Source organism: Notolabrus celidotus, chromosome 6 (assembly GCF_009762535.1).
Source record: "Notolabrus celidotus isolate fNotCel1 chromosome 6, fNotCel1.pri, whole genome shotgun sequence".
Taxonomy (NCBI): Eukaryota; Metazoa; Chordata; class Actinopteri; order Labriformes; family Labridae; genus Notolabrus; species Notolabrus celidotus.
In genome coordinates this window covers 3,887,268-3,911,515 of record NC_048277.1, presented here as the reverse complement: position 1 = coordinate 3,911,515, position 24,248 = coordinate 3,887,268, and the positions used below count along the sequence as shown (strand labels likewise).

At 41.7% G+C, this 24,248-nt stretch overlaps 2 protein-coding genes across 2 annotated transcripts in view; one reads left to right on the top strand and one right to left on the bottom strand.

Moving 5' to 3' along the window:
• Positions 1-131: 131 nt before the first annotated feature.
• arpin (actin related protein 2/3 complex inhibitor) lies at positions 132-11,538 on the top strand. Its single transcript, XM_034685676.1, has 6 exons — positions 132-305; positions 4,281-4,356; positions 6,959-7,091; positions 9,695-9,901; positions 10,520-10,683; positions 11,155-11,538. Exons 1-6 carry the CDS (start codon positions 214-216, stop codon positions 11,161-11,163), a joined length of 681 nt encoding a protein of 226 aa, XP_034541567.1. The 5' UTR covers positions 132-213; the 3' UTR covers positions 11,164-11,538.
• Positions 11,539-15,780: 4,242 nt separating this feature from the next.
• Positions 15,781-24,248, bottom strand: part of anpepa (alanyl (membrane) aminopeptidase a) — a 32,931-nt gene continuing 24,463 nt past the window's right edge. Inside the window, exons 19-20 of the mRNA XM_034685928.1 lie at positions 19,208-19,271; positions 15,781-16,596 (exon numbers count right to left, since the gene is read on the bottom strand). Coding sequence (XP_034541819.1) covers positions 16,450-16,596; positions 19,208-19,271 — 211 coding nt within the window. The 3' untranslated portion in view covers positions 15,781-16,449. The remainder of the gene's footprint in view (positions 16,597-19,207; positions 19,272-24,248) is intronic.

Genomic DNA, 24,248 nt, shown 5'->3' with positions numbered 1-24,248 from the left:
TTTTTGTTTTTAACTCTGTAAAGCACTTTGTATTGCTCTTTGTATGAATGCTGCTTTATAGATAAACTTGCCTTGCCTTCCTGCTTTCAAAAGTCTCCTCCGGCACGTTCTGTGTGAAAATCGAGTGCACCTCTCTCTTGCGCAGCTTGCAGCAGGAACAGGAAGTCAGGAGAAATCCCAGAGAAGGAGAAGTTACATTAAAGTTGGTGTAAGATGAGCCGGATTTATAATAACACGACACTACAGAACAAACCGGTACACAATGAGAAAGTGGACCACGCGTGGGCTCCCTCCACGTATGAAAGGTAGGAGGTTCGATACCTTTGTTTGTACTCGAGTGCACCTAAAAATCCACCTAAAACCTGCTGGTGAGGTAGACTCTGCAGCCAGAGCCCTCTATCCACAGACTGTATCATACTGTACAATGTGGTTATTATAAAAAAAAAAATCAGAATTATTAGAAAAAAGTTATAATTCTGATGTTTTTTGTCTAAATGCTTGCTTTGTTCCCCAGAATTCTGAATTTAATCTTATAATTCTGACTTTAAGGCCCCCCCCCCCCCCCCCCCCACACACACACACACACAAAAATAAAAACATTAAATAAATTGTCTGACCTATCTTGCAGAAAATAAAATAAAAATCCTTGGCCCTCATGAGGCCATGCAAAGTATGGAAAGTAAATGCTCATTTATACAAGTATATAGTTATCCCTCCAAAAGGACAACATCAACTCAAAGGTACAGTGTTGAGTAAGATGCTGCATTTAGTAGAACAGGCCTGGCAGAGTAGACCATCATATTCATCAGTATGTTTGTTTTTATTATTTGGAAGTGTTTATTTTGAAAAATGTAAAAATAAAAAATAATTATAATGATGATATTAATCTCAAGCCACAATAAACAAAAAGACAGAGACAAAATAACAACGTTATATACAATGCAAAATAACAATAATATTAATAATAATGATAAGAATAATGAAAATATTAATAATAATGATACTAATAATGATAATAATCGTCATCATACTAATGCATTGTATCATTATGAATATAAAATGTATTTCATATCCAAAAAAGAAGTAAAACGTATTAAATCCCACCCGATCTCTGTTATTAATGAAATGTTAATTGTCAATTTATTTTAATTTTAATGATGTGTGTAAAATCCACTGAATATGAAAATAGTTGTGTTTAGTTAAAGCTCCTGTGGGGAGTTTTTTGACAATAATGAAAAAGACTGAAATGAATACTGATGCCTCTTTATGACCTACTAAAGCAAAAAAGGTCATCAGTGACAAACACTGATAATTCCTATATGTTGGTATTTAATGCCTGAAAATGGTGTGAGGTGGTAGGTGTCAGCGAGGAAGCTGAAGAAACTGCCCTTATTTTACATTTCCCTTTTTAAATATTCTCAGTGAATGACGCATTTGATTGTAAAACAAGCAGGATACTTTTCGTCAGAGGACACTACTTAAGCATACAGAGGGCAGGCTAAGCAAAGACACTTTGTCCACAAGGGGGTGCTAAAAGTGACACAAATCAAAAGTTCCACACAGGAGCTTTAACCCCCCCACCGTTTGTGTGGCAGTCCCATTAACCAGCAGCAGGAAGAGGTGCTGCTAGTAGCGGGCACTGACAGCGTCTGTGTCGATCTTTATGTCTGTGTTTCTGTGACGCGGCGTGGCGCGTGTGTTTACATTTTACAGTCATGCTCAGTCTCTGGAAATACGTGTGTAGTAGTGTGAGATTCAGAAAAGGAGAAAATCGCAGTGACTGTCCCTAATGTTTTCTTCTTCTTTTGCTATTTAATGCAGTTAGCATTCTTCTTCTTCTGTTACTTTACGCTGTTAACAAACATCTTTAGGTAAGGCAAGTCAAGTTTATTTATAAAGCAGCATTCATACAAAGAGCAATACAAAGTGCTTTACAGAGTTAAAAACCAAAAACTGAAAAGTAACAATCAACAAAAACATACAGCAAACATTTAAAACATTTACATTTTATATGCGGCCAATTATGTTTGATATCTCTCTCTCTCTCTCTCTCTCTCTCTCTCTCTCTCTCTCTCTCTCTCTCTCTCTCTCTCTCTCTCTCTCTCTCTCTCTCTCTCTCTCTCTCTCTCTCTCTCTCTCTCTCTCTCTCTCTCTGTACTTATATAACTTAACTTTTATAGTGAATAGTGTTGGGTCTTATTATTTATTTAAAGTAGGAGGGATTATTATAAATGATCAGCCCCCCCCTCACTGCTCTGAAGTCTGTAACTTGCAGAGTCTTACTGTCCCTCCGGACACAGAATCACAACGGATCTCGTCTTAACTTGAAAAAAAGGGGAGGCTCTGTGAGATGTGTGTCTCATACCTAAAGTGGGGAATTGTCATATTTTCACAGCATCTAGTGTGGCTGAATCTGAGTGAAAGTAAACTGTAGGTTTTTAGAGTTTTGTTAGACTTCATGAGCCTATGGATTAGCCCCAGTGCCCTTGTGCATTCAAGTTTGAAGTGAGAGTTTGCATTGTTTTAGTCTCTCTCTACTAGATGGTTTGCAGTTTTCTCGTAGTGTGGAAAAATAGTAACATTTTGTATTTATTTACTTATTTTAATTGTATTTTGAGTTCAGGTTAACATAAAGGCCTCTAGTAGTTGTAAATTTCCTACTCCAAACTGACAGCAGGGATGTGATGTTAATGTTAAAATGTGTTTTATGTTTCTGAAAAATATTACATTCACTCTTGTGATTACTTATTTATAATTTTCAGGGCTGTAAACCAAGTTATAGTTATTTATGTCTTTGAATGGGTCATTGGGTAATGCAGGTGTGGTTATAACAATTTTGAAGGGTTGGTTGTGGTGATGAGGCCCACCCAGATATCTTTTCAGGGGACCCAGAATTCCTGGTGACGCCCCTGCCCCTCACTGCTCTGAAGTCTGTAACTTGCAGAGTCTTACTGTCCCTCCGGACACAGAATCACAACTGATCTCGTCTTAACAGAAATTAACCTTTAATCATTCGATTCATCTCAGAACTTCTTCCCAGGGATTAAGACTCACACATTGAATCTTTACTGTGTCGAGTCTCAGCCAGAAGCTGGATCAGAACTATTGACACCTGCAGGGTGTCAGACAACTCAACATCTTATAGATCCAACATCAGGTTAATTCCATAACGATATACCTTTAAAATTTAAAAATGTGACATTAAACAAACATTAGCATGAAAACATAAAATATTTTAAAATCTGAGATCAAGAAAGGAAATAAGTAAAAATGATCTGGGAGGTTATTCTAGGTCTGTGCTGCATAATAACAGAATGCTGCTTCTCCATGCTTTGTTCTGACCATTCTGATTCTTGGGACGGTCAGTAGTCCAGCCCCAGATGTTCGTAGTGTCCTCGTGGGTTCATATGACACAAGCATGTCAGAGATGTATTTTGGCGCTGAGCCACAGAGAGACTTATAGACAGCAGATAGACTTTAAAATCTGTCCTCTGATTGACAGGAAGCCAGTGTAAGGATTGTAAAACTGGAGTAATGTGCTCATACTGTTTAGTTTTTGTCAGTACTCGTGCAGCAGCATTTTGAATACGCTGAAGTTGCTGAACAGCTTGTTTTGACAGTCCTGTGAACAGACCATTGCAGTAATCTAATCTGCTAGAAATAAATGCATGTACCAGCCTCTCAGGGTCTGTCTGTGACGTCAATCCTCTAACTTTAAGACGCTCTGTAGCCACCGTGTGGCGGGAATACAGTATTACAACCAGGCATCCGTAAAAATGCTTAAAAAAAAGTACTTTAAAAAGGAGAACACTTTTCAAAGTAACTCTCCAATTTTTACAATGTGAGCAAATATTTGAATCTTCAAAAATCAATGTCCACCCCTACCATGTTTCTACAGCAACACAGAATGGACAAACTAGTAACGTGCATATTCTGTGTTCAGTGAGTGGCTGTGAAAAATACACCTTTGGACGACAATGAAGAAGAGATTGGTTGTTGTTGTGTGCAATATAATTTCTATTGATAATCATTTTTGATTATAAGAACTTCACACCTGGAGTTTCAAAGTTATCACACCTCACAGGAGCTTCTTGTCCTTGAAGGCCACTGTCGCTTCACTGATGGAAGGGAGTGTTGTAATCTAGAATCTGACCGCTAGATGTCCCTAAATGTTCCCATGTCTACTCACTTTACCTTTAAGCAACAGAAGTAAGAAGATGCTGATTCAAAGGTGGGAGTAGCATTACTCTAATACTTGATGTTTCTCTTCTTCTGCACAGTGGAGACGGGGTCCTGCTAGAGGGGAAGCTGCTGGATGTTTCCAGACATGCAGTCTGTGATGACAGCAATCAGAAGGTAGAGTGCCCAAAGTACATGATCTTACTTTAGTTTACTCACTTTGTCCTCTCTCACAGGGAGACTGCTTTTGTCTGTATGAAGTTTTCAGAATAAAAAAGGAATAAAGACAAGTGTCCATCCTTCAGGTCTGCATGCTTTCATTGGGTCTCATTCCTGAAACGTGAGTAAATCTGTGTGTAGATTTGCACATAAAAGCTCACCCTACTAAAACTCCACTCCGGATTCATGAACGGCGTGGGAAACTCAGATTTAAACGGTAACACGTGTGTAAGATCATGAATGCCAACCCATCGTAAACTGACAGCGCGCTCCCGGTGATCATCAATTAGCATAAATCCCCTCCCATGAATATCAAATAACCACCATATAAGGACACAGACCTGTGCATCTGGTCGGCCTGCCCTGCAATCATGGCGCAAGGAAAGAAGGATAGAGAGCGAAAAAAGAACTTCTCTGAGGCGGAGATTGAAATTATTTTGGGTGAAGTGGACTGTAGGAAGCACATCTTATGTTCTATGGATATAAAATGTTAAGTCTCTACATATAAAACACATGCATTTGTATAGAAGACTACATTCTTACAGACAAGCCAGTCATCTCTCACAGCTCCATTCTCCAAACGGGTGCCAACTATGAAGCTGTCATGCGTCCCACGGGGCCACCGAGCCACAACGTTGAGCAACACACAGTTTGCATCACATATCAGCTGCACATTCACAGAATGAAAGTTTTCCCGGTTTATGTATGCAAATGCATCCTCAGATGGAGCCTTGATGCGTATGTGTGTGCAGTCTATGGCACCGATGACATTTGGCATGTTGGCTCCGGCCTTAATTTAATAATGCCGGTGAAATGAGGCTCATTGATGGCTGGGATATTCCAGATCTATCTGCCATCTCCCGCTGGAAGGTCCCTGTGGCTCAGAATCCCAACACAGAGAGCACCTGTAAATGTGCGGGTATGGCGTGGCTTCTTTTAGTTGGCCTCGTCAGATTAGGCTCCAGTTAGTCTGTGTGGTTTTTAACAAGTAGTTCACATTCTAAATAAACCTAATCTAGATCTCAAGCTTTAAAGGGGACATATCACGCTTTTTTCATCAATATATATTGGTTCAAGAGGCCCCCAAAACATGTCTTTAAAGTTTATGCTAAAAAAACACTTTGAAATCAGATTTTGGTCTGCCTGAAAAACCCTCTTCTTCAGTCCTCCTCAGAACACTCTGTTTTCTCTCTGACCACGCCCCCTCAGGAAGTGGATGTGCGTCGGCTCTCCAGCACGTTGATCTAATGTTTACATGTTGGCTGAATATACACGGCTGCTCAGAGATCGCGTTACTTCAACCCTCTGAATCTGATCCAGAATCTGATCCTGACGGAGAGGCGCCTGTAGCAGGACCTTTCTGAACGATTGGTCATAGATTTAGTGTTTCTTGTTGTTTTATTTATCAGTATGTAGACGTGTGTCTTGGTACACAGCTACGAACATGTAGCTATGTGGCTATGCTAACTAGCGCTAGCACTTATCCATGATAAATAAAAATCATCCACTAGATCTTCAAATCTGCAGACGTGGGGAGTAAAACCGACCTCTGCCAGAAAGGCAGCAGGACCTTTTCTGAAGGATTGGTCACAGATTTAGTGTTTCTTGTTGTTTTATTTGTCAGTATGTCGACGTGTGTCTTGGTACACAGCTACAGCTACAGCTATGAACATGTAGCTATGTGGCTATGCTAATTAGCGCTAGCACTTATCCATGACAAATAAAAATCATCCACTAGATCTTCAAATCTGCAGACGTGGGGAGTAAAACCGACCTTTGTGTTTATTAAGACAGCCTACAACTAGCATGCCTCCCTCCTAAGCTCCTTGTTAGCACACATTTGTGCAGGTAATGAAAATCGGAGGAGGGATTCAGTATTATTTTATACAGTCTATGGGCTGAACAAGCTCCGAGCTCTGACTCCGTGACAGACCGGATATTGTTGTTACGTAACAAAAACACGGAAGTCTGAAACGGCTCGTTTCACACACATTTACAGAAAGGTCTAGAAATCAGAGCAGGGGCAGAATGGATTTTTTTCATTCTCGGGGGGTTTGTAGACATGCCAGGGAAACATATTTCAGGTAAAGAACCATTAAAAAGTCCATTTTGCATGATATGTCACCTTTAACTGCCAAATTATTTGTTAAAAATATGTTATATATATATATATTTAATATTTTGTCATGTTTAAATTAAGTGTCTCAAAGCATCTGCGTATTGTGTACATAACAGAGAGCAGTACGTATTAAAATTGTCATTTCCGACAGTGACAAGCAGTATTTATGTGTATTCCTACATTTACACAAGCTCTACACACAGTCAGGAGCAGGTGTAGATTTTGTGAGTAGTTACTCACAGATCAGAGCTACTAAAAGATTGATCTGCGTAAATTTCCGCTGCACTCGGTTTACACACAAATTCGTGCTTCTCACCTTTCATGAATGAGACCCAATATGTGTTTCTTTGATTTGGGCAAAAATAGTTGACTAAATTCTTGTTTAGTGCTCACAGTTTGAAAGGACTTATCACAAACTGCACTTTGTTTCTACGACTTCAGGTCCGTTTCTTTGTGCTGTACATCAAACCCGGCCGCATCCATCAGAGGAAGTTTGATGCAAGCGGGAAAGAGATCGAACCAAACTTCAGTGATACAAAGAAGGTTAACACAGGCTTCCTCATGTCCTCCTACAGTGAGTAAAGACCTGTAAACATTATGACTGTATTCTTAATTTTTTCACCACTATCAGTATGTCTGCCGTGTGCAAAGTCAGAGGGCCAAGTGAGCAGCAATGAAAGGTGTGGTCAGAGTCAGTCTGTGCCTGAGTTCGTATTCACATTATTTGAAATGCAACGGCACACATGAGTCCTAAAGATTCAAAGACAGATGTTTAAAGGCCTGATAATAATGAGCGGGGATGTCAGATGTGATGTTTTCTAAAGCCATATTGTTTCATTTTTAAAAGAAAGTTTCCAAAAATGATGAGAAGTCATGATATTTCAAAGATTTAAAGTTGGGGTTGGCAGTCTCGGAAAACTAGCATGAATTTGAATGTAGCATTTCCTCATGACTCCGTCTAACCCCTCCCCTCCTCCCTCAGAGCTCCTACAAAACGACGCCCCCCCCCCCCGCTCACATGCACGAGCGCCGCTGACTTGCGACCATATGATGGTGACTGATTCAAAACCGGTCCTCACCAAAACATTCTCATAGTGAAAGTTAAAAACACAAACAAACATGGCTGCTGTTAGTACTCACAACTGTCATGCTAGCATTATCCAGTTGTACCGGTGACACGAGATCAGGAGAAAAGTTATAACACATATATAATACTGTAACAGTTCTACTGTTTGTTAAACGTGTTCAGTGTAGATGCTCTTAATTCCTACAGTGTTGACGGTTAGTGAAGGCATCAGGAGAGGTGTAGAGTGTGTGAGCTGGAGAGAGGACAGACAAGAGGAGAAGTTCTTCATTCATTCAAACATTGATTGTTGTTTTGTTGGTTGTCGTGATCACGGCCGACAGTGACCGGTTATTAAAGATCAACGTGTTCACGAATCGGCTCGTCATCACTACAGAGTCCGGACGGATGCTACAATACACATACTTTTTCTGTAGGACTTACTGAACGTCATTCATTCTTCTGCTTGTCAGAGCCCCGTGGTGAGAACTTTTTAGACTCTGATCCGGACTACAGTCCTGAGCAAAGCACCTCATCGGGTCAGAGGGGACAGGCCCGAGGTTGAGCGAGAGGGGCAGTCAGTAGAGTCAGGGGAAGCAGAGGCAGGAGACGGGGACTCGGAGTGCATGCCAGGGAAATGTACGCACAGGAGGCGGGCAGAACGGCAGGACGGGATTTGAATGGTTTAAAATTTTGGCACCCAAAAAACAGTGATTGGTTAGTGTTTTCCCAGGTTTACTCCGGCTGTAGATAGCAACTTTTCTTCGCTCTTTTGTAAGAACACATTATGTATTGATTACCATCAGGACATAAAGATCATTTTAACCAGTATAACAAAAAGCGGATCTAAATCTGATTACCAACACCAGCTTTAAAGATTCAAAATGAATCCCACTTAAAGTAAAAAAAAAGTTCAAAGTCTTCTTTATTGTCAAAAACTGCAGTATGCACCAGACATACAGAGGATTTGATATTGGGTTTCTCTCTCAGACCCTAGCAACAACAACAACAACAACAACAACAACAACAGATAAACATAGTAAAGCTAGAAAAAGATTAGCTAAAATTAAAAAGAGTAAGCTAATAAAAATAATAAATACAGTTTAAAACAGTGCAAAAACTTTGCTATAGTGCACTTTAAAATCAAAGTGAGTGTGTGCGTTTCATACCTCAGCGTTGATTTTGTGTGTGTGTGTGTGTGGGGGGCAGTGACCAGGTTAAGTCTGTGAAGGGGGCACTATAGGAAGAGGGGGCAAAACATGGAGAGAGTTCAGCATCCTGACTGCCTGGTGGATCAAACTGTCCCTCAGTCTGCTGGTTCTGGCCCGGAGACTGTGTAGTCTCCTTCCTGATGGCAACAGGCTGAAGAGGCTGTGAGACGGGTGGGAGGGGTCGCCTGCTATGTGCAGGGCTTTTCGGGTGAGGCGGGAAGAGTAAATGTCATGGAGGGAGGGGAGAGAGGCACCAACAATCTTCTCAGCTCTTCTCACGATACGCTGGAGGGTCAATCGGCAGGACTCAGTGCAGGCCCCGTACCACACAGTGATGCTGCTGGAGAATGTGAGAATGCTCTGGATGGTGCCTCTGTAGAAGGAGCACATGATGGGGGGCAGGGGCTCTAGCTTTCCTCAGCTTGCGGAGACAGTAGAGGCGCTGACGTGCCTTCTTGGTCAGTGATGCGGTCTTGGTGGTCCAGGTGAGGTCTTCAATGATGTTAACACCCATTTACTACTTCATTCTTTCATTTGGCAAATCACTTCAGTAGTAATATTTTATTTATTTGTATTCATCTTCATCAGTCTGTAAGGGATTGTGTGATTGCTGCTGTGACACAAAGAGAGATCAGGCTGCTCCATTCTTGTCAAACAGTTGTCAGTAAAAATAAAATACAGTATGAGATGTCCTGTAGGTTTGATCTTTCTTTGAGGCAAAGATAAGGTTAATAAGAGTCTTCTGACAGTGAGTGAAGAGACGAGCCAGCGCCCATCAGACGCCCTCATCTGAGTTATATTTAGAAATGTTGTGTTTTAAGACAGACCTTTGATTTCAGGGCCATGTAACTCTGAATGCCTTTTGTCTTCATGGGCTTGTACGTACACTCACTGTCCACACAGAGGTGGAAGCTAAAGGGGAGTCAGACCGTCTGTCTGAGGAGCAGCTGTCAGCCATGGTGAACAAAGCAGAGCTGGTGAAGATAACTGACAAGTACCGACCCAGCGGGAGCGTGGCCTTCTGGTACCCAGAGTCCGAGATGGACAAGACGGAGCTGGAGACGGGGCAGGATGTTCGGCTGAAGACCAGAGGAAACAGTCCCTTTATCTGTGAGTCTGTGTTACCCATGCTGCTTTTACTGTTTAATTTAACAAACAGAGCAATAAGCCTGTTAAGTAGACTCTTACCTGTCTGAACCCTGCTGTGGCTTCAGGCCCCTCGGTAGTCCAGAGCGACCTCTGTGAAATACACTCAAAGATTAATTCCAAGCTTTTTCATTTCTTTTCTGACGACATAAGACAGGTTTCTTTTCAGAGCCAGGGGTCCTTCTGGTTTTCATGGCCTCCACATTTTTTCAAGCTTGTCCGAGTGTTGACCCCCCATGGCACCCATTAGTGTTCAGTTTGTTTTTTCTGTCTCTTGCACAAATTCACGAGTCACCTCTGTGGGGTTTAATCAAATTTGGCCTTACTTGTGTTCAGAGAGTTTATCCAGCCCTTTGAAATTTAGTAGACATGTTTCTTTAGGCATCGTAATGTTTAATTTCATTGTCCTGAGGAGAGTCCAAAGAATAACATCTTAAACAAGCTTTAGATTGTGTGTGGCTGCAGCACCTGTTCAGACTAACCTTTGTTTGAATCATCACCTGACATTTTTCACAGCGCTCAGCTGTTTCATTCTTCTGTTTTATTCCTCTGTGCTTTTTTTCCTTCCTCTGGTGCTGCCAGTGTCCTTATCCAAGGTAGACGGTGGCACAGTGACTAAGTGTAATTTTGCTGGGGATGAAAAGGCCGGAGCGTCATGGACGGACAAGATCATGGCCAACAAAGCAGACGCAGGTAGCAGCCTGAAGCCTGGAGGGGAAGGAGCTGGGGCCGATGAGGACGAATGGGTGAGGAAACTTTCTAAATCTAATGGCTAAATTCCACAAGATCCGTGTCTGGCCCGTCTCTGATCCATCACAGCACCAGATCTGATAGGTTTCTATTCTAGTCAATGTGTTAACTTCCACTGGATCCGCTCCGTTCTGCACCGGCTGCGTCTCTGATCCATCAGGTCAGAGCCTTCTGGATCAGATACGCAAGGTAACCATAGTTATTGTGAGATTGGTTTCTCTGGATAGTGATATGACAAATATTCCATAAGTAAGGGATAATGTATGGTTAGCAGGTAGTTATGGGAAAAAGAATCCCGACGCGAAGCAGGAAGCCAAATGGGGCGTTTCATAACGGCACGTTAAGACTAATGGTCCCGTTTGTGTAATGGCTGGACGTGCATACGGGCCCAGGTTGTTGCATTTTAAATGAGCAAACTTATCCTCAAACTAGAGAAGACTCACCTCTCCTCACTTTGTTCACCTCAGGATGATTGAGGCAATGGTCCCCCAAACCAGCCTGAACCGTGGACCCTCCTCCTGTCACCAGCTTTGACCTCTCTACTTCCTGTCTTCAGACGTGACACCGGGGTATTTTCCCTCCTGAACGTGCTGCCTTTGGAGGAAACCTTGTGATCTGTAGTGTTTGGTATGAAGACTCTCTCAGATCCACTGGGTGTATCTGGTCACTCTTTGTGATAATGACTGTTTCTTTAAAACCCTGCCTTCTCTTTTTTACTTCAGTTATCTGACCGGAGCTTGTGCTTGGATTTTCTGTCTTTCACTAACTTTCTGGGACAAAACAGATCCCAATGATACATGCTGTAGTTCTGTGGAGGACAATAAAACAATCCATGTTGTTTTTTAAAGGTACTCTGTGTATTATTGGCTACGTTTACATGAGACTTTTAATTCCTCTTTAATTCAGAATAAAAATTAAATCCTCTTTAAAAAGATTAAAAATGACCCTGTAAACACCTAATTCAGAATGAAAATGACCATTTCGAATTAAACTTAAATCCGAAGTAAGTGTCTGGTTTAGGGATACTCCGATAGATCGGCCACCAATCATTAACTGCCGATTTCTGTGAAAAAGTATGTGATCGGCGTATGCCGATCAATGCCTTTCATTGCCGATCACAAAAAACCATCACCTGTAGCTCATACTTTGCAGCCTGCAGTCTGAAGAGGACCTGTGTGTAGTGTGCCCCCTCCCCCTTTCCTTCACACTGTGCAGGCACGCAGCGGCAAACCACAACAAACATGTCTGCCGTGTGGAACTTCTACACAGTCTGTGAGAGTGACGTAAAGTTTGCATCCTGCAACACGTGACGAAAAAATACCTTGCAGGGGAAGCACATTAAAAAAGCTTCAACACAACCAATTTAATAAGACATTTAAAGAACAAACACTTGGCGGAGTATGGTGAGGTTTTGAGGCTCACGGCAGTGAATGAAAAGAAGACAGCCGGAGCAGCATCAGTCAGACGGCAGCTAACACAGCCCACAGTGGCAACACTCGCCTGTATGAGCGTGACAGTCAGAAGGCTAAGCAAATAACCCGAAAAATAATTGAATCGGGCTACATGAGCCTTTCTCAGTGGTGGAAGACACCAGGTTCCGCCGACTGCTCTCTCACTTGGAGCCCCGCTACGTGCCACCGGGACGTAAATAATTCACAGACGTAGCACTGTCAGAGCTCCACCAGACAGTGTACTCTCACATCGAACGTCTCCTTAAAGAAGGAATCCCATTCTCTGTAAGTTTCACGAGTTTCAAACATGGCATATTCAGAAAGACAAACTTGTAAGACATATTGTCTTTTATTTATTTGACTTTCTGCACTATTTAGCCTGTTGAGAGCCTTAATGTTTCCAATCTGTTAAAGATTGGGTTACTGATAGCAGGTACATTTTAGTGTCTTTCAGTTGTCTTTTTGACTGAATAGTTGCTGCATTGTGTCTGCAACGTTTTTGTATTTTTTCTCTTGAAGAAGTAAAAAGACGGTTTTTTTTCTAAATTAAGGTGATTTTATGGTTCCTTTTTTCCCAGATGATGTAACACTCACCATAACTAAATTGAAAAATGTACAGAAAATCCATGTGATCGGTATCGGTGATCGGTACTCATGGCTGATCGGTATAGGAATCAGCAGCATAAAACCTGATCGGAGCATCCCTAGTCTGGTTTATTCTGATTTTAAATCTGAATTGAATAATTCCTCAATCATATATACATTCGTTCTGCTTTAAATTAATGCCGGTCTATCTGTGCATGCTCGTTCCCTTGTCCTGTCGCGATGACTCACATATTCCGCGCTGGCGGGCACATATTCCAGGATGGACGCCCGAAGCAAGCGTTGGACTCGAGCTGAGACTATTTATTCAATAGGAGCCTTAGAAGAAATGGATATCATGAAAAGAGTTGATGGACGGAAGCATAAAGATGTGGACCTAGCATTGTTATGTGAAACACTGGATTCCCAGGGGAAGCCTGCGAGCATGGAAGGGTAAACGAGCGCCGTAACATGAAATTTAAAAAAGTGCAATAGTAAACAAGAAGCATGAGAGTTGCCTGTAAGTATAAATGGGGCAGCAGTAGCTCAGTCCATAGAGGCTTGGCTTGGGAACCGAAGGGTTGCCGGTTCAAGTCCCAGTATGGACGAAGTTTGGCAAGTGGACTGGTAGCTGGAAAGGTGCTGGTTCACTTGCCTGGGCACTGCCAAGGTGCCCTTGAGCAAGGCACCGGGCCTCCAACTGCTCGGTGTGCGCTGGTTGATGGCAGTATCCTCACTCTGACATCTCTCCCTAAGCATGATCGCTACATGTGTGTGCATTGTATGTATATACAAAAACTGTGCGTGTAGCATGTCCAAAAAATAGCAGGAGTGAAAAAGTTGAATTTCCCCCCTTCTTTCTTCCTTCTTAAATATAGAAAACAGCCTTAATCTATTTATCTTCACATATATGTTTATACAGTATAATTCATATAGTTTAAATGTTGTGGTTAAGCAGTCTGTACGGTAAGAGTCTGGATCACATGACGATCAGTCCATCCCTTAAGCACCTTGAATTTGAGGAAAGTAAAAATTGTGCAATAAAAATTTCTAATATCGCTAAGGTGAGCTACATGACGCCATGCAGGTCACGTTTGAAGTCACAAAGTGCTGTCCAGTTCACAGTTCTACAGCCTCCTGCCCTCAGTCACTTTACAGGTGACGTCAGTTAAGTCAAGAAGGGCTCGGGGTTCAGGGTTTAGGGAGGACATTGAGATTGGGCCTTTAAATCTGGAGTGGGTTCTTGTTCACGGAAGCCGCCATCTTGCACCACCATATTTCTACAGTAGCTCAGAACGAACAAACTAGTGAGGGCCATATGCATTATTGTATTTAGTAAAGGCAGCTGAAAATGCATTGAAGGAGAAGAAAAAGAAGAAGAAGAGATTGAGAATTTGCATTGATTGAAATGTTTGATTGTAAAGTCTCGGTAGAAGAAGGATCATTAGAAGCATCACATTAGGACTTCAGCTCAGCGTTCAACACCATCATACCAGACATCCTGCACAAGAAACTCACCCAGCTCACAGTCCCGACTTCCATCTGTCAGTGGATCACCAACTTCCTGACAGACAGGAGACAGCAGGTGAGGCTGGGGAGCATCAAATCCAGCACCCGGACCATCAGCACTGGCGCCCCACAGGGATGTGTTCTCTCCCCACTGCTCTTCTCCCTCTACACCAATGACTGCACCTCAGGGGACCCCTCGGTGAAACTCCTGAAGTTCGCAGACGACACCACCGTCATCGGTCTCATCCAGGACGGAGACGAGTCTGCTTACAGACAGGAGGTGGAACAGCTGGCTCTCTGGTGTAGTCAGAACCATCTGGAGCTGAACCCGCTCAAGACGGTAGAGATGACAGTGGACTTCAGGAGAAGCCCCCCCCCCCCCCCCCCCCCCACTCCCCCCCCTCACCATCCTGAACAGAACTGTGTCTACTGTGGACTCTTTCAGGTTCCTGGGATCCACTATTTCCCGGGACCTGAGGTGGACCTCCCACATAGACACAATCAGAAAAAAGGCCCAGCAGAGGATGTACTTCCTGTGTCAGCTCAGGAAGTTCAACCTGCCCCAGGAGCTGCTGATCATGTTCTACACCTCCATCATCCAGTCTGTTCTGTGTACCTCCATCACTGTCTGGTTTGGCTCTGCAACCAAACTAGACAAACACAGACTGCAACGGACTATAAGGACTGCAGAAAAAATCATCGGTGTCGACCTGCCCCCCATCCAGAACTTGTACCGGTCCTGGGCCAGGAAACGGGCAGGTAGCATCACCGCTGACCCCTCACACCCTGGACACAAATTCTTCAAACTCCTCCCCTCCGGCAGGCGCTACAGATCACTGTGCGCTAAAACAACCCGCCATAAGAACAGTTTCTTCCCCCAGGCTGTCACTCTGATGAACACTAAACCATAACAGTGTCATACCTGTCAGATAAATACTCTCTGTAAATATACATGTAGATACACAATGCAACAATTCTCAAGCAGCATTCAATATTTTTATAATGTAAAAACTACCTCTGCAACTCACCACTGCACTTTATCATATTATTTTAGCCTGTACATATTAGTCAAGCCTATTTGTTGTTTCTTTGTATTTATAGCTAAGGTTATTGTTATTATATTTTTATTTTATTTTTTATTGTAGGTCTTATTCTTATTCTTATGCCTTGTACAAAGAGAGCACAGTTTACTAAAGTCAAATTCCTTGTGTGTTCAAGCATACTTGGCGAATAAAGCTGATTCTGATTCTGATTCTGATTAGCTCTCTCACTCTGGGGGTGCATGTCATTCTCCAATCTGACCGCTAGGTGGCGCTAAATATTCACCTTTTTTTTTGTCTCCATACCTTGAGGTGTTGAACATACGTCAAAGATATCCCATGGCTGCATGAGGAACTTTGTATTTGATGCTTTTTTAAGGTCTTTTTGAGGATTCTTAGATTACAGTTAATACACCTGATCAAACATAAATACAGTAAAAGTTACACAGTATGTCAATATTTTATTGTTCAAATAACCACGTACCAAAAAAAGAATAATCATCTGATTGTGTTTTTTTACAATATATATAACACACATAAAGACAGACTCTGAAGATAAACAGAGAAGGTTCTGATCCATGCAAATGTTGACAAGCTAGTCTAGAGATTAGCAAAGTGCTTATGAATTTAGCTGTTGCATTTCAGGTCTATTAAATACCTCTTCCTGGACACATTTAGAATAAAATACTACTGCAATGCACACTTGGTATATCTTAATTATTACTATTATTTTGGTGTCTTATGTATCATTGAACAAGTACCATCATGCATTATTTCTTTTGACGACGTCTGGTCCTTTACGTTATGTGAGTAAGTCGTAAACAATGGAAAATAAAAACACTTTGAAACAGCATCATGTGCAAAAATCAGCACCGGTAATCTCATGACTGACAGAAAATACTGTATAAATAATGCACATTAGTATATACATAAACACCGCTAAGTATCACACATTAACCACATTCTTTCATCAATTGTAGATCTATACGATGTTTCTGTGTTTATGAAGATCACAGCTCTGATAGTCTGACTCTCATGATCATCTCTCTGAGGCAAAGTGAAGCTAACTCTTGATTGGGATTGTCTTTCATGGATAAAGTGACGTTGCAATTTTGAAAACCGCGTGCATCAATGATCTGTGAGGCTCAAAAATAACAGAGGATGTTTAATAATGTCCGCTCTATGAAGCTGTTTCGCTCTCAAACCACTCGAGCACGGCGTCTTTGTTCTCACTGATCCACTGGATGTTCACTCGGGTTTGCTCTATGGCCTGCTCCACGGCTCTGGAAGCAGCAGAAATCCCGTAGTCCGTCTCAAACTGCTCCAGCTGAACACACGGAGAGATCGAACAGTGACGTTAGAGACTGTATGAAACAAAATGCATCCACAAGAGGACATAAACGCAGACGTAGACTTTAAGCTTCCACATAGTTTGGGGATGAACCTGAAGATCCTTTGAGAAGGTCTTGATTTGTATGTGATGGATGCATTTGTAGATTAAAAAACATGATGTATCAAAGTTCAAGCTTGGATATCATACGTGTTAAAAGGACAGAGACAGAATGGTGTTGGAAGAGGAGCCCCTTCCCTGAACAGCAATTTACAGATTTAGCACACAGCAACTGTAACCAGGCACTTTATCCTAAATTATCGTGTCGGGCTTCGAACAACAAGAAAAGGCTTTCATGGTCTGAGTTCCACCATGGAGCTCAGGATTGTAATTAGCCACAGCAGATTCGATCTGTCAGCAGCTCCTGTCATTTGGGGAAATAAATGACAACGCTGTTTTTATCCACATCCGTCAGAAATCAAAGAGCCATTGTTTCAGACGTTCAATGGACTTAGAGCGGTACGTCTGTCATTACTGCTGCTGGTGTGAGAATAGAAAGCTTGACGGGGAAAGAGACAGTCAATGGGCTCAAGTATTTCAGTTTGTCAGCGCTATGAAGCTCTAACATGTTTATAACATAGTCTCATTGAAGTAAAGATTGTAAGGGGAAATAATAAATGTACTGATTTATTTTAAAATCCCCAAAGACTTAGTGTCAAGCTGTCCTGACTGTCTGATTCCTCTGTGACCTGTTCTCTCACCGAGAACACTAACACTGTTGTTTTTTGTTTACCTTCACAATCCTGCCTCTGTTGAAGCTCACCACAGTCATGTGTTCTTAAATGTGTTTTAATCCACTGCTAAATATAGTCCTCCAGAAATGCACTGCTTACTCCAGGGTGAGCAGGGATTCACAGAACAATCGGGCGGAGGAAGCTTTGATTGCACAATACGTGTTGGTAGGATGAACTCATCGCTGGTTTTATTGTGAATGAATTCGCTGGCAGAGACGGTGGAAATAATAACTCTCTTTCTTTGGAAGTTAAAAAAGTCCAGTGTGGTTTGAACTTAGGGGAAACGTTCTACTGGAACTCAGTGATAGGATATCAGGGTGTATGCTGTTACTCATTGATTGTAAATCTATTATCGGTCTGTGACGGGAATAATGGGAGTGTCCACACCAGTGTTGGTGACAAAGTGCATTTACTTGAGTTCTGTACTTTACTTGAGTATTACTTATGGGGGAACTTTTTACTTTAACTCCATTTAAAGACAAATCTCATCCTTTTGACTCCTTTACATTTCTATCAGTGCTCTAGTTACTCTCTACTTTATCTTTGAAGTCAGCTGATGAGTCTTCTTTTCTGAAATCAGATCCCAAAGACTGTAATCTGTTGGTGTACTTGTGTTTGGTTTGTCTCAGTGGTGTAGCCGTACCTGGGTTGAGCGTAGATCAAACGTTCTTCAGATCAGTGCGTTCATTTAGTCGTGGTGATGATGGCTATGACTGAGAAGGATGATGATTCTCTACCTGAGCACCACGGCCATATTTTAAACCCACGTTTGAGGTTTTGAAATAAAGAATGATTGTTTGTATTGTTGTAAATCTCTGATCTGTTTACCACACAAACTTCATCACAGCCTCCAAAACATCAGCATCTAACCTGAGACAGCATGTGGAGGTCTGGAGCTAACACACTGCTTTGATTCCAGAGGAACATTGTAAACTTGTCTGTGCTTGTAGTAACTTAGTTTAGATTTCATGGTAGACTTTTTACATATGAAATCATGTTTTCTAGATAAACAGAACGGAGCAGAATGTTCACCCATGCATTCTTGACTGACCTCATGCTTTGTGAAAATACGCTTAGAGATATTTTAAAAAGTACTTTGAATACTTCAGTCTTTTTAAAATCAAGTACTCCAGGACTTTAACTCAAGTCAGAATCTGACTGAACAACTTTCACTTGTATTGGAGTAATGTTTGACCAGGAGGATCTATACTTTGACTTAAGTAATGAAGACGTGGACTTCACCACAGGTCAACACCAAGTGGCAACCTCCAGTCTAAAAATATGAGTCCAATGTGGAAGTGTTAAAAACTGCAGTTCATGGAGGATCCGCTTGAGGCTGGCTCCGGACGTACCGGAAACCACATACACACCAATTCAAAGAAGACGATCTTTACAGCAGAAATAAACATGTTTACAGCCTGGTACAAAACATGAGTGTAGACTGGTTAGCTTTTTTTTCTCAATCGGCACACACTGGACGGGGGTGAGTTTTTTTCTAACGCTGCAATTTCAAATATATTTAGATTACAAGTCTTCCAATGAGAGGCACAGCTGACTTGATTGACAGGCGGGAACACTGTAGCTGTTAGCAAGGAGGCTCAAAGCCCGCCTCTTTACCTCACACTCGCTCAACAGCAGTTATATTGAGTTCAGCATTTCCAATATGGCTGCCACCGCCAATTGGCCTCAAAACAGTGCTTCAGAAACACATGGGTGACGTCACAGATACTACGTCCGTTATTTATACAGGATATGGTTAACACTGTTTACTTTCATTTTCATCCTGACATCAGAAAGCACTTATATTCATTTACCTCCTTCAACTCGAACTGTGTTGAGAACCTTCTGGTGACTCCCTCGATCAGTTGGGCTGCATGTCTGTAGTTCAAAGAAGAGAGAGGAGGAAAGTGAGCAGGATGGACGCAAACAATACAACAGCAACACTCTGAACCTGAGCTCTGTCTGCTTTATTCATTCACTCATTCATCCTGACAGTGACTGAACCCAGCCGGAATAAGGCCGACTTAAAGTAAGTAAAGTAAGTTAGCTGTTCTTTAGAAGCACCTTTTAAACAAAGTTCACAAGAAGGCTTAGTAGAGGAAATCATTCAAGTTCTGAAATATGGACACAAAAATAAACTCACAGAGAAAAGACGTGTCGTGTTGTGATTATATGGAATTTAAAATGTTCTCTGCAGATTCAGCTGATTTAATGGGAGAGTCCGACTTTGTGCTGTGAGAGTAAAACATCCTTTACCTCTGGCTTTTGTTTGGTCACGCGAAATAGCCATCAGGTTTTCATTTAGTGACCTCAATGGTTCTGAGTGATGTCAGGGTTGTAAAATTCAGAGCCATGAAGTGCCTTTAACGTGATAAAAAACAATCCTGACCTTTGCTGGCAGCCGGTGCAGCACCTAAGATTATTTTTCAATTGGACTGGATAACGAGGACACAACATGCCAATTCCAGGAAAAAGAAGAAGACGAAGAAGAAGAAGAAGAAGAAGAAGAAGAAGAAGAAGAAGGCTTTTTCAGCTGGGTGTAAATTATTGGAAGCAAGTTATTGCTAAACTGATACATAAATCTGTTTATTTTGTCTTCAGTGATGTGATGCTGATAATGTGCTCCAGATGTGTCCATGAACTTGCTCGTGTTAAAGGCCCGTTGTTTGCAGCATGTGACTGATCAGAAACATTGTCGAGTCAAATGCCTGCAGAATAGCAGATTTAATTTGAGATCAAACTATGAATTCAAAATATTAAACACATAATCCAGGCTGCAGGAAGAGTGCAGGAAGATCAGCTGAATGACGGGATTACTAACTGTGTGGATGCAAATGAAGGCTTTTAGTATTACTGCAGAGTCACTAGGGCAGTGGAACATCCCCTCCTTAATCAAAGCTGTGTTTGTTTAATAAACTCATGTGTTTATTTAAAGAATTTAACACCATGTATGACAGCTTTGGACTTGTCCTCGAAGATGCAATCCAGAGGTTCATAAAACTTGCCAAAAGCTTATTTAAATAAGTTTGCTCTCTTTCATTTCTTTTGAGTGCAGTGCTTCATGCTTCAATGTGTCAAGGAAACAATCAACCAATCCCTTCTAATGTTATTTTTTAATCATAGTAAGTCCACAAGGTTTCCAGTGTTAGGTTAAACTGAGGAGACACAGCTGTGGGGTGTGAAAAGTTATGCAAGTGCAGAAGTGCCTTGAACCCGTATCTTTCTAAAGATGAGTAAAAAGCAGCTAAACATTCTATCGTATTGTAAGGAAGCAGAAGAGAAAATGACTGAACTGCTCTTTGTTAGCTGCACTCAAGGTGTTTTCCTAACAAGGTGATGAAAGCCTTAAGCAGCTGTGTCTCTTATTGAGAAGATGTGTTTGTCACATGTGTGATCTTGACTAACCCTAACCCTAAGCCTCTTTGTCTCACCTGTGTCTGATCGGCCTGTTAGAATTTAATGGCCGAATCTGAGGCCCAATCTCAATGTCCACACTCACAAACTCACTGATGTGTTGGCTGTTTTCAAAATGGCCTGCTACATACTACCTACTAATGCAGTAGGCAGTAGGTACTGCCTACTACATACTGTGTTTGAATTTAGTCTGTAGTATGACTGTTCTGTTGGATCTGGTCTGCAGGATGCTGGGTCAGGCGGCGCTGGATTTCTGGTATCGGAGAGTGGAAGTAAACAACGACCGAGCTGATAGAGAAGCTGCTTCTTTAGCATCACTTATGATTTAAGAAGTTAAGAAGTGGTTTATATGGAATTTAATTATTTTCACAGCACCTAAAAACTGGGATCCCAGTCAAATATGAAGAAAAAAGAAAAAGTGGAACGTTAGCGCTGTGCATTTTGGGAAACAGTACGCGAGGCAGACTGGTCTGATACATACTGTGAAATGTTCCTGAATCAGTAGACAACCGGGGGGTTTGGCATCCTGCAGATTTTGCTCTTGTTCACATACTTCTTAATGAATTTTTGAATCAGTACGTACTGCTAGTATAGTAGGCGGTTTCGAAAACAGCCTTAGAGGTGCGTTCCTGTTAAGTCCGTGAGACCTTAGGACTGTCCCTCTGTCAAATCATCAAGTGTGTGAGGGATCTCTCTCAGACTTTTTGAGCCCTTTATGCCCCCTTTCCATAAGTGGGCATTTTTGCTGACTTAGCGTAAGGGAATTACCCAGTGTTGAATCACAAGTCTCCACTCCACCTGCATGTTTACTCACCAGACCACACCTGATCAACCAAGCCGTGCCCCCAACACTATAAAAGCCTGCACCCAAGCCTTTGTTTCCCCTTTTCCCTCCAAACCTGCCATGTGCCAGTGACTCCTTTGTTGAAATGTTTGTGCCATGTGGTTTTGAAGAATTACCTGGAGTGGATGCATTACTGATGTAAGTGATGCCTTATTTCTATATTATCTTTATGTGACATTGTTTATTTAGATATTTCCTATCTCCTATTTTGTCCCTTTTGTTTGTAATAGTACAAATCATCCACATCCGAACTCACTCCTTTGTCTGCACTGAGCTGATCCTTTCTGTTGAAAATAAACCTTCGAAACCTGCCCTGGATCCGGCGTGTTTGACTTCACACCACACATTGTTCTGTGAACCAGTGTCAAGAGGATAGAAACATTTTACACACAGAATTCATATCAGTGTGATGTGAAACCAAGCAGCAACCTCCGGTCTAAAAATATGAGTCCAATGTGGAAGTGCTAAAAACTGCAGTTCATTGAGAATCCGCCTGAGGCTGATTCCTGAAGTACCAGAAACCACATACACACCAATTCAAAGTAGACGATCTTTACAGCAGAAATAAACATGTTTACAGCCTGGTTCAAAAAATGAGTGTAGACTGGTTAGCTCCCCTGATTGGCACACACTGGACAGGGGTGAATTTTTTTCTAACGCTGCAATTTCAAGATATTAAGATTACGAGTCTTCCAATGAGAGGCACAGCTGACTTGATTGACAGGTGGGAACACTGTAGCTGTTGGCAAGGAGGCTCAAAGCCGCCTCTTTGCATCACAATCGCTCAACAGCAGCAATATGGCTCCCGTTGACGATTGGCCTCAAAACAGCTCTTAAAAAAAGATGGGTGATGTCACAGATACTATGTCCATATTATATACAGTCTATGTGTGAAACACTGGATTCCCAGGGGAAGCCTCTGAGCATAGAAGGGAAAACGAACACTGTAACATGAAATAATAAGAGATATGATACAAGAAGCATGAAAGGTTCAACCAATGTTGACGTTACAAAATGTTTGCTTGTAAGTATAAATGTAGGAAACAGCCTAAATCTATTTATCTTCACATATATGTGTATATACAATATAATTTATATATTTATAGTTTTATATATTTTGAATGTTGTGGTTAAGCTCAGGGTTTAGGGTTCAGGGTTCAGGGAGGACACTGAGATTGGGCCTGGGTGTCCTCCCTAAACCCTGAGCCCTTCTTGACTGAATTGACGTCACCTGTAAAGTTTGAACTGTAATGACTCAAACTTTAGAACTGGGAGTGAGACTGCACTTTGTGACTTCACATGTAACCTGCATGGCGTCATGTAGCTCACCTTAGCAGAGTCAGGAAGTTTCATTGCACAATTTTTTACTTTCCTCAAATTCAAGGTGCTTAAGGGACTGACTGACCTACTGCCATGTGATCCAGGCTCTTACCGTACAGACTGCTTAATCACTCAATTTTAAGTATATGCTTTTTATATATATCCCTACAAATATATAACTCATATTGTATATACACATATATGTGAAGATGAATATTGATTGAGGCTGTTTCCTTCATTTATACTTACAGGCAAACTTTTTTTTGAAATGCTAACACTGCAGCTTCCTGCTTCTTTTTTAAGTCTCTCTTTTTTATTTCATGTTCCAGCGTTCATTTACCTTCCCATGCCTGCAGACACACCACAATACTATGAACTCTGGGTAATTCCCTTATGCTAACTCTGCAGAAATGGCAACGTACAGAAAGGGGGTATGAAGAGCTCAGAAAGTCTGAGAGGGATCCCTCACACACGTGTAGATTTGACAGTGGGACAGTCTGAAGGCCTCATGGACTTATCGGGAACGCGCCTCAGAGTCAGTGAGTGTGAACATAGTCTCTGTTGCATCCCTTCATCATGTCGTCAGTGTTTCTCCCTCTAACCCTTCCTGTGTTCCTGTGTGGATTGTTCCTTCATGGTTCTCCTTTTTTCTGGATGAACTTTCATTTGAACCATGATGATTTCTTTTGGATCTCTGGACCGTTTGAATTTTCAGACAGTCGAGAGTAAGCATTTTTGATCCCTATAAATCACTGCAGACTGTATCTGTGTCCTCTTCCTTATTGTTTATATTGTGTAATCCCTGCTGTTGACTTAATACAGATCAATCTCAGATGTCTGTGTGCTCATGAAATGAAACCCTGTGTTATTATATTTGAACTTTGATACTGACCTATCGCTCTTCCTGGTAACACCTAGGGGACTTTATGAAGGACAGCTATTGATAAGCAGTGATTAAATAAGACGACCTTTGTCCTTAATGACAGTATGAAGTTTTTAAAAGCCACGTTTTTTTTAGTAGTGTGTATTTTATGGCACTGCTTGTTTATACAAGTGACTCAGCCACAGGTCACTTCAGCTGCCTCCAGGAAAGACGACGCTCTCAGATCGACTTCCAAGAAGAAATCATTAACAGCTACTGTCTTGTCATTTCACCTGGCAGCTCAAAGATGTCATGAGACACAGCAGCCAAAGTTATGTTCCTGGTTAGGATGATAGATCAGTTCATTGGTGTTCAGTGGGGATAATAAACCTCGTCTTCCCTGATCATACAAACA